At 41.7% G+C, this 10,981-nt stretch overlaps 1 protein-coding gene across 2 annotated transcripts in view; it reads left to right on the top strand.

Moving 5' to 3' along the window:
* Nucleotides 1-1,688: 1,688 nt before the first annotated feature.
* LOC102936380 (NAD(P) transhydrogenase, mitochondrial) overlaps nucleotides 1,689-10,981 on the top strand; it is a 71,106-nt gene continuing 61,813 nt past the window's right edge. Inside the window, exons 1-4 of one of the 2 annotated variants that reach the window (XM_043524456.1) lie at nucleotides 1,689-1,832; nucleotides 4,129-4,282; nucleotides 4,530-4,634; nucleotides 8,562-8,758. In XM_043524456.1, the coding sequence (XP_043380391.1) occupies nucleotides 8,620-8,758 (139 nt within the window). In that variant the 5' untranslated portion in view covers nucleotides 1,689-1,832; nucleotides 4,129-4,282; nucleotides 4,530-4,634; nucleotides 8,562-8,619. Of the gene's footprint in view, nucleotides 1,833-4,128; nucleotides 4,283-4,494; nucleotides 4,635-8,561; nucleotides 8,759-10,981 lie in introns of those variants that run through there. The other variant, XM_037911515.2, reaches the window with a different exon arrangement.

The following is a 10,981-nucleotide window of genomic DNA, read 5'->3' as shown; positions in this document are numbered from 1 at the left end:
AGGCCAGCAATGTTTCTGACCCAGAAAGAGAAATACATCTACTGCACCTCAATCCACCACCAAAGCCATCAATCTCAAAATACTCACAAAGAAGGTGTTTTACTGCGTTCCCTGACCGAGTCTGGTCTCTATCAGACTAAGGTGAGGTAGTGACGTCTAGATGATTAAGAACCCTGTGGAACATGCTTTGCTAGAAGCCCCCTCTTTGTTTTCTTAATGCGACAGTGTGATGGTTAGGAAGAGCTTGCCACTGAATTCCAAGATGGCCTCCAAATGCAGCAGCAAGAACTGGCTAATTAACAAATCTCAGTTTGAGAAACAGATTCTCAGTTAGCAGAATCTACCTCTCTTCCTTCGGATTTTACAATGCCACCCATCACCATAGGATCCAAGTGTCTTCTATGAAAAATCAATAGCAATAGCAAAGTGTCTAGTGGATTTAATGGAGTTTCTAGCACTTCTCCCTTTTGGGGATAAAAAGTTTGCCTGGGGTAGGAATTTGGGGTTTTATATATTTAAAAAAAAATTAAGTTCCTCTTTTTTCATCTCCTCAGGGGGTTTATTGGGTAGCAGGGGGTGTCAGTGAATGTGAATGTCATTCTTGGGTGGAGAGGCTTTGTCAAAAAGGAAGGTTTTGCAGTTTTCTAAGGACCTCAGGGTGAGAGGCACCTCAGGAAGTGATGGTTCATAAACAACCCATCTGTCAGCTTACCAACCTTAGCAAAAAAAGCTGGGAGGCCACATTTAAGTCAGAGAGTGCAATACGCAGATAGTTGTATGGGACATTATTATTTATGCAGAAGGCCTGAGTTAATCACTAGTATTCTGTAAAACCAAACTACATTCTGCTGCTTGATACATCTATAATAAAATTACTATCCTATGAGCAGAGCACATAACAATGATTTGTGTTCTCCCCTTTGATCTGTTACATTGTTTGAATCTAGCAGTCTAAAAATTAGGCAGAGAAAGTTTTACAGCTTTCAGATTCATGTTGCTTAGTTTGTACTATTTACAGCAATGCAATAAGGTTTACTGTTTTATTAACGCAGTCACATAAAACATATACATTTAGATTAATGCAATATGGTACCTTAAATAATTGTGAAGAAAAAATTATACTTAGTATTTGTAAAGTGATACATGTAAAATACTAATAAAATGAGCCTTCCAATACCTCTCCATTTAACAGATGGGGAAGCTGAGATGTAGAAATTTTAGGGTCAACATTTTCTAAAGTATCCACTGATTTGATGTCTCAATTTATGATACCTTGGACCTGATTTTCAGAAGTGCTGGTTATCCAATTCCAGATTAAATCAATGGGAGCTGCAGGTGCCCATCAGCCCTCACTGATTGCTAACTTGTGTCTTGTTTCCAATCTTCCATTTTGGGAAAGTTGCTGAGGAAGGTTGTAGCATGCATATGGGGCAGAAACTCCAGTGGTGGCCTCCAGGCAACAGATGAGGATAAAATGTCCATGCTGATTCTTTTAGCTCTATGAGCAGCTTTGGTACCACTGACCATGAGGTGGTTTTGACATGTGTGTGGTCCTTTGACAGGCTGTATAGACCCCCACACCGTGAAAACCAAGAGGAAGTTAATTGATGGACCAATTGTCCCTCCAGCTGCAACTAAGGGACCAATTAACAACAGATGGCATAAACAGCTGCCACTCAGACAGAGAAGGGCTGCTGCCAGAGGGGCTGAAAGTGGCCTTGGGGAAGTTCCACGGTAGCTGGCTGTGAAGAAGATGCACCGGGAGACAGAACTCCAGAGCAGAAATAGTGGCGTCCACAGCTGGGTGAGAGATGTGTACAAGTGACGGGAAGGTAGGAGAAGCACAGGGAAACAGTGAAGGGTTGTAAGGAGCAGTGCTTACCTGCCTAACATGGAGTCAATGGGCTGGAACCCAGAGGAGAGGATGGGCATGGCCTGGCTTCCCCTATTCCCCCAGCAAGAGGGGAAACACAAGCCTCAACACTAGAAGAGGCAGAGAGACTGATGAGCCGAAGGCCTGGCATAAAGGCCATTAGATGTTACCTTTTTCTGTTTTGACTTTTCTGTTATCTAGGGAAGGGGCTGAACTGAAAAGTGACCTGGCTGGAGGTCCAGCCCATGGAAACTGCAAACAGCTACAGCACTTGATGACAGACAACAGGGTGGTGAAGAACCCCTGCTACACCCTGACCTAGCAGGAGGGGATGCTCTGGTGGTGGGTTCACCTTGGGACAGGTCCCTAACAAGGATGGATTAAATAGCTATTCTCTTTCCATTGTGAGGCATCCAGAAGGCACTTCAGGGCAATTTTTAATCTCTCTCAAGGGTGCTGTTTTGTGGGTGTAGTGGGGTGGTTACCTGCTCCTGCCCTGTGGGGCTTAAAAGCCAGCCCTGGGCGAGAGCCAGGGCTGAGGGCAAGAAAGGCTAGGCTGAATGGGGAAATGGCCACAGCTGGGCCTATAAAGGGGCTGCTAGGCTGAAGCTTAGCCAGTCTCTCTCTGCGTTCAGAGAGGGAAGGGCCTGGCTGCAGGGACCTGAGGGAATACCTAGATTGGAGCAGGGCTGACGGGGAAAGGCCATGGGAGCCGGGGAGCTCCGGCATGGGAGACCCCAGGCTGTGAGGCCTGGGAGGGCCTATTAGAGTTGCAAGGGGGCAGCCCACGGGTAGACAGAGGCAGCAGGTCTAAACCGCTTCGCCTGTGATGAGTGGCTGATACACTGCAGTCTGCCCTGGGAAGCAGGGCTAAGCGATGACTGGCAGTAGCCAAGACTGAGGTGAGGTGGAGGTAATGGGTGGGGGTTTCCCGGGGAGGGAGACCCTCAGGGATTGTTGGGGTTTACTGCCGGGGGCAGCACCCCAGTGGGAAGAGGCACCGGGTCCTGGGAGGGACTGGGGCTGGCAGTAAGGTGGATCACCAGACGGCAGAGGGCGCTCCAGAGGCTGACAAGCTATTTCCCAAGGACAACCAGCAGCCTAGCTCTATTACAGTGGGGTATTACAGGGCTTGTGGGGTATTGCAGGGTCCTCTTTCCCTGTTAAATGTGTATATATGAGACCTAGCTTGTTAAAGCTCAGTCACAGGAAGATACTGGTAATGCTGATAGATTGAGGGAAGCAACCAAAGAATGGGTGAAGAATGACCCCCTTGGTTGAAGGAGCGAAGCTGCCATTTGTGATAGAGTTCCCAGTCTAGGCCTCTTGTTAGACTCTAAGCTGTTCTGGATGCCCAAATAAGAGATGTGACCAATACCCCTTTAGAAATACTCATAAAAACAGCCAAGACATGAGCATTTTAATATACATCAAAATGCACAAGTACTGCACAGGCAGATTAATCTTCACTTGCATTATTATATTTCAATACATTATTTGATACAACATGGAAAAGGAATGCATTACTTCATGACTGTTTTAGAAATGGACGTGTAAAGCACCCAGTTATTGCTTCTCTGTTCTTTAACAGAGCTGTATCATCACCATAACCACAAGAGAGACAAACTGCTTGTAGCAATTTAGGATGTTCTGACATTACCATTGGCTATCGGGAGAGCAGACTCTGTACATTAATAACATCTAGAAAGGGTCCCCTAACTGTGGAATAGTGTGTCCTTTAGCATGTGACTGCTGTCATGCTCAGACTCTAATTAAACTTAAATTTACTGGTTTATTTCCATTGTGTACATCAGATCAGATTCCAGAAATGTGATTGTATAGTTTTATGCAGGATGTGGTTACACTTGTAGTAATGTATTATTCATTTGTTCTTGGCAAAGTTTGAGAAGAATCTTTGACCAAATGTTATAAAAGAAAAAAAAATCTGAAGTTTTAGCTCATGGACCAAGATTTCCATTTCCACTATGAACCAGACCGGATTTTGCCATTTCTCTTCCATGAAGGGCTATGTTCCCATCTTCTGTAAAGGTCAATGCCTTCAAGAATTTTTTTTTTATATTTTAGAATCATGCTGTCCATGCACAGGCAGTAACCCTAATGCAGACATAATGTTGTCTAATGCAGCTGTTTCCCCATCATGTCAATATTCTGTTTTCTCCTGGTTGTTTAAAATATAGCCCCAGGCCCACTTCCACCCCCCTTACTGTAACCCCAGGTCTGATTGTGTCTTACAGTGTGACTCTCTGTTGAACAAAAGGAAAAGAGACGAGACAGACAAAGCGAAACAACAGCTACAAGCCAACATCATGGTGGCAGAGCAGAGAGCTCACAAAACAATGTCTTTATTTTCCCAAGTTGTTAGGTCCTGGGGCAGAGGGACCATTACATGTAAGTACCTGCAGCTACTGCCCCCCTACTGGACTCACAGGGACAATGCTATGGGGCTGGCTGTTAGGTTAGTTATTGCAGGTTGCAGTCTCCAACTGTTTGCAAATGTCAGGGCTATAGGCAGGCTGCCAGGAACCCCCTGTGTGTTTTACTGAGAGAGTCTTCATGTTGTCAGTGCCAAATTTAACATGCCTTCAGATCACATGGTGCCTATTTATAGACCACACAAATGTACTTGTGCCCACAGCCAGTGAGCTGCTGGTGTGAAGGTCGCTGACTGTTAACTTCCCTCCTGGCCTGTCCTTTGAATCTCATGGGGGGCAGAGCTCACTCCTAAGGACACCAATCTCAGGTTAGTCTTACCTTAGTCTTCCTCTTCTTTCTTCAACATGCCCCACTTGCCTTTCCAGGCTCGGTTATTATCCCTGTCAGTGTTATCACTGTCAACTTTTTTTCATGGTCGCGGGGGGAAGGTCTCACTCCTGCTGCTGCCCTTCTTCAAAGGCCAGGACTGCTGTGTCAGTGCGAATGAGATTTTAAATGTCTCCTTCAAACACACAGCAAAATCCTTCAACCCAAGAGCAGGGTGTGTCTGTCTGTCTGTCTTTAAAACTTCTCCCTAAATGAAGGAATGTCCTTCCCAGTGAGTGAGATGTGGCAAGGCTGCCCTACCTTTCAAAATCAGGGGTCACAGTACAATCTACTAGGGCATGAATATAAGGTTTCTACACACCGGGCCTGTGTCTGATCCAAGTTATGCTGGTGCAAATCAGCAGAACCATCACTGAAATGAGTGGTGCAAACCTGGAGTAAAGGAAATCACAATCAGGCCTTGTAAACTAATCCGAGATAGGCTTATAAATCTCCCGCAGATATTAAGGCAGCAACAGAAGAGTTGTGGGAGACCTTTTGGGAGGTTTTCCTGTAATATCCAGGAACTGGATGTTAATACCCAGGAACTGCAGATTTCAGCATTAGGCTGAAAATGTAAACATAAAATAGGTAACTAACTCTGCCGCATCAAGCAGCTTGGTGTTAAACAGATAAAGTTTGGAAAAGCTTTGCCCAAACTTCCAGAAGAATCAGGCTGTATTTCCTTCAGCCATATGAATTAGTGTTGTCTGGTTATCATACTATTGTAGGGGAGGGTAAATTTCAAATCTATAGTTGAATTTGGCTGAACATTAATATTTTTCTTTTTGTCATGTAGAGCTGCGTGTAGGTAATATGTGGGTACCAAATGTGGTGCGTGCCAAATCTGAGTTTTTTGCAGATTCTCACTAGATCAGTAGTTCCCTATCCCTACAGGAGTGAAGCATGAAGAGGCCTGTCAATGCAGGATTTGTCCCTTATCTATAAGTAGTTGAATTTTTTTGTGGTGTTGTTTGTTATTATTATTATTATTATTTATTATTTTATTAACAATAATTATTTGTATCTGGAAAAGGAGAAATAGGTCTTTGTTCTGATTGTCTGAGGAACTTTATTTCCAGGATAAATAAGTAGGAAACAGAAATTCTGTTAGTTTGGTAGATGGATTTAGTCAGAGATTCAACATGGGTCAAGAGGTCTGATGTAAAGGGGTGGGAGCCAGGAAACCCAGTTTTCTAATCCATGCTTTAGTACTGTCTCTCTTTGTGACCTTATACAAGTATCTGAGCATCTCTGCATCAGTGAGCCCACATGTAAAATGGACACAATGCTTGCTGCAGGAGTGTTGTGAGAACTAACCAGTTAATGTTTTTCTTTATAGTGATTTGAAAATGTAGAGCTCTGTATAAGCCCTAAGCAGAAATGGGCCCAAGATATAAGATTGAGATGCCAATTTATATTGCCAGTGTGTTCAGCTCCAAGATTTTAGTCTGTAAATCCTGAAATAAGTAATGTATTATGCTGGTTTATGGAATCAGTGTTATAGCTGCTAATTGTAATGTATTTTTGCTTGTTTAGTGACCTCAGAAGAAGGATATTGTGAAAAATTAAGCTTTAATACATGATTTATGTATAATTTAACAAAAACCAAATTTTGGAACCATATATTTTGATGATGAACTACAGTTAGTCTATGACATGTATATAGCTCTCCACACAGTTAAGCCACCTTGGCAAAATCCATTTGCCTAATGATATTTCACATTGCCTGGTGTGTGTGTATGAACAAATGGTTCATCATAATGCAGTTATCATTTATGGAGTTGCTAAGTTTTTAACTGTGAATTTTCAGGGTGGTGGGTGTGGGTTATGTGGTTAATTAATCTTAACAATTTAAATAATTTTTCATGTAACTGCATACAGAATGTGTTAGTGGTATGAGAAGTAGTAATTACTGTACAGTAACCACTTATTTCAATATTTTTTTCATTACTGAAAGCTGCTGGCCTGCATTATGGACTAATGTCCTGTACAATTTAATTTAATTTCAGCCTGACTGAACTCTGTAAACCACTGGAGAAATAGAAGTGTATAATGGAAACACATCCATATCCCAATCTTAGCAGCATTAAAGATCAGTGCTGAAAGACACAGGGCCCTTCACTTCCCGCACCTGGTTGAAGTGGAATGAAAAAGGGCCTGGGGGGGAATGTTTCCCTAAAGCTATTGTCCAATAAGAAGAAAAGGGACTGAAATTCTTTAGTACCTAGCGCTGTGCATTGGGATGCATTAACTAGATTGCTTGCTGGTTGAGAATGAATGATTACTCTGGAGTTGGAGTGAGAAAGGTAAAGCTTGGTGCATTTACTCACATGTCAATCTAGTGTAGATGTCTAAAGTAAAGCCACTATTCAGATGGGGGAAGCTGTGATGGAATGGAGTTCTTCCCTTTTTTTTCCCCATCCCCAGAGAATTCAGTGTTGCTAACTCTAGCAATTTTATCATAAGTTGCACAATATTTGTTCTTTTCCTTAAAGCCTCATTTCCAGGAGTCATGTAAATACATGAGTCTCCGCTTTTATTTAAAAAGAGGTTCTAACCCTCATAGCTGCAGAGAAAAACTTTAAAATGTGACATGCATGGACCCCCAAACCAGTAGGCAAATAAAAAGAACCCAAAATGTATTATTGTGGCAGGGGGAAATCTTGTGTGTGCGTGTTTTGTTTGTGGTTGGTTTTTTTTTTAGGTAAATCTCATGATTTTTGGGGCTGACTCATGATTTTTGATTGCTTAGGGTTGGCCAGCAATGCTCTCTCATACCATCAATGAAGGAAAGCATCCTCCCCCTAATCTCTCATCCAGAGACCTGGGGTCAGGTTCAAGGGTGAGATTAGGATGTAGCATTTGGGTCAGAGAATATTGAATGTTATGTTGTGGTGATTAGGAATTCTGGGATTGCAGGTATGTGCTCTGAGTTTCTAGCAACGTACCACCAGCTGCACTTCCCATTTTGAACCTGACTCACTCTCCCGCTCTAAGTCTGCCCAGCACTGAATTCTAATGACTCCTACACATCTTACTGTTTGCAATAACTGTGTACCTGGGGTTTGTTTTCCTGTCTGACAGCTACCAAATGAAGTAAAACAAAGCCAAGATATTTGCTTTTAAACTGATTAAAATGGTCCAGATAAAAATGTCAGTGTAAGGCTGATGAACCTGTGTGAGTGTAATATATGACGTGTACCATTTGCAGCCATGATGTCAGTAGACTGGTATTTGGGGGTGGGGGAATGAGTTTTAAAGAGACAGCAGTGATCTATGGACTGTGCAGAAAGGATCCTTTGCCAGTTATGTTCTAACTTCTATTATTGAGATTTTATGTCCATGTAGTGCTATGTGGTGTGAGTATGGAATTCCATTGTTTCACTTCACTATTATGTCTCTCAGAAATTCAATCAGTAAGCAGTCCTTCATGAAAAGCAGAAACTTCTTCAGTATGAACAGGTTGTTCCTTTGCACATACCAGTCTGGTGGTGTAAGATTTTTTTTGAGTAGTCTGAGTAAACTCTGGTTGAAAATAAAGTAATTATGCTGGTCTGCGGAATTAAAAGTCAGGACAATCTAGTGCAAGCTTTTGCCCAATTTGTTTGTAATTTTGAATGTAGCTCAAGTCTGGCTGGTTCAGTGACCTGGCAGAGTGCCTAGGCAAGTCATCAGCTTTCAATTCCACAGGCATCACCTGCTGTAAAGACCTTTGGCTCAGTCATTCTACAGTAATATTAAAGGAATATTGCTGAGTTTTTTCTTCTTGCCCCTAACATGGAGTGACCTTTTAAACATAAAATTATACAGATTTGAGGCGGGTTAATCAAGCAACTTGGTTTCAATAAGGCTTTTATATCTACAGGGCAACTGGACCAACATCAAGGGCACAGAGGAGCGTTCTGTCCCCTGGATTTGCTGGGATGGCTGGTCTAGTGCGATGCATCACCAGTTGCTCGGTGCCCTGGCTTCACAGTATAAATTCTAGGACACTGCAGCCAGCAACCGGACAACGTTCTCTTAGAACTTTCCAAATCTTATGGAATCAACAGACAGCAAAAGGTACAATATGTATTTGATTTGACTGTATGTAGATGCTGTTGTCATAATGCTGTAGTTTTATTTTCAAATGGATCATATGTTGTGGAGGCTTGTTTTCTGTTAGAGGTCATCTGGAGGTCAGTGTCAGGTATAACAAAAATCTCTACTCGCATTAAACTTTCAGAGTCAATGTCCACATACTCCACATGGTTAATTAGATAATTTAATTTCTTTGAGGTTTTTGTAAAAGCAATGATTTGCATTTGTAAAAATACACTATATTTCATTCACTCAGATGTTGAACCGGCCCTTAATTTGAAAATCGGTTGTTCTATTTATTTTTTTTATTAATAAAAATATACAGGGTCAATCTCTGAACTCAACTACATTGACATACACCAGAACGAAAGGGAGAAGAATTTGATCTGTTATGAGGCAGAAGTTAAGTTTAGGCGCAAGAGCTCACTGAGCTTTAGAACGTTTTAAAAAATTGTGGAAATTCATCCATCTACTGCCAATAGTTAAGTGCTGGAGAAGGAGCTATGTTTGAAATGTCCCTCCCTATGCCTGTCTGATGCTTTAGGGTAGCTGCTATCTGGTGCAAGTTAGAGCAGCCTTCTAGTTATGTCTTGGAACCAGCCTAATGCATAGTCAGCCCAGGACTGGGAGTCTACACAGGTGCATAAAGCAATCTTTATGCCTCTCTCTCATGCATTGCACTTTATGCTCTTTGGTTGTAGCTAAGAACCTCGGCCAAAATTGTCTAAATCTCCCAATATGTTTTCTTTGTGAATCATTTGGATGGTACTGTGATATTCCAGTTATCTTTTCTTCGAGTACAACAGACAGTTGGGTTATACACTGAATTGTCAAGTATTTCTCAACTGCCAATCCACCGGTATGTATTTCCAAACAATGCTTTTTGTAATTAAGCTCTTCTTCAAGTTTACTTTACTTTGCTTATATTATCTTGTTAGGCAATTATTCTTTGGAACATCATAAAATAAATCTAAACTACTGTTCTTGTAAGGGAAAACTAAACAATATTTAATATGCCATTGTTGTCTTATGGTCATACTTACATAATTTCAATAAGTAAACTGAGAAAACACGAATGTATCCAAATCAAAAGAAACATGGAAAGCATGTAGTCCTGAGTGAGTGTTGCGACAGTATCTTGTATTCGGAATGCTCTGAGTATGCAGAAAACTAAATAAACCATAAATACTGAAAGACCTCATACTGAAGGAAGCATCTTAGCCCATTCATATGAAGAGTCCCACACAGGTCAACAGGACTATTCATATTCATAAAGATAAGCATATCTGTAGGTATTAGCAGGATCTTGGCCTCAGTTTGTGCAATGCTCAGGACATTGGGGTCCTGATCGGGACCTCCCAGGAGCTACTGTAATAAAACTACGAATAAGAGTGACAGATGAAAGCTTTCTAAAATAGGTGAAACATGCTGCCGATTATATTTACCGTGATACTTCTGTGTCCAGCCACCTAAGAGGTTAGATCTGAGTTGGAGACACAGAGCTTTCCCTTGCTTACTCTGCATGTATAGGAATGAGTAATATATATAAACTACTGTAGACTTTGTTTAATTTTTCCCCTTGAACATATACATCTCAAGTCTGCTCCTGCTCCCACTGAAGGCAGTGGCAAAACTCCCAAAGGATTTCAGTAGACATTCTGATATTTAACTTGGTGGATTGTTGGATATCCAGGTTCAGCTAGAATGAAGCGATGCATAAACCACCCCTGCATTTGTTGTTGCCCTTCCCCTAACCTCTGTTTGTCTTTCTGTCCTCTTGACACTGAACTTCTCAGGGCAGGGATTATCCTTTCTTGGATGTCTGAAAAGCAGGTAGCACAGTGAAGGTGCTGCCACGAACAACTAGCAAAGAATAAATACTAATGGAGCTAAACCAAAAATTGCACTTCAGCATTTTACACATGAGAAAAAACTGACAGAGTCTCCATATTTACCTCTTTAGCTACACGTGTGATTCTTGACAACTCTTTTCAGGGCACAAGAAGCTATGGCAACAATTTCTTTCCAAGAAAAGTAATAAATAACATGCCAATCCATTGACTGCAATAGGGCTAGGATTTTACCCAATGTTTTTAAACATCCACCTGTCTATTACTACTACATCTTTATTGCAGCTGAAAGAATGTGAACAACCTTCCCCCCGTGTATGCTATTTGATTGCTTTTTGCAGTTCAGTCTAGGTAA

Source organism: Chelonia mydas, chromosome 10, assembly GCF_015237465.2.
Source record: "Chelonia mydas isolate rCheMyd1 chromosome 10, rCheMyd1.pri.v2, whole genome shotgun sequence".
Lineage (NCBI taxonomy): Eukaryota > Metazoa > Chordata > Testudines > Cheloniidae > Chelonia > Chelonia mydas.
The sequence above is the reverse complement of the archived record's forward strand: the minus strand, read 5'-3'. Positions and strand labels throughout refer to the sequence as shown.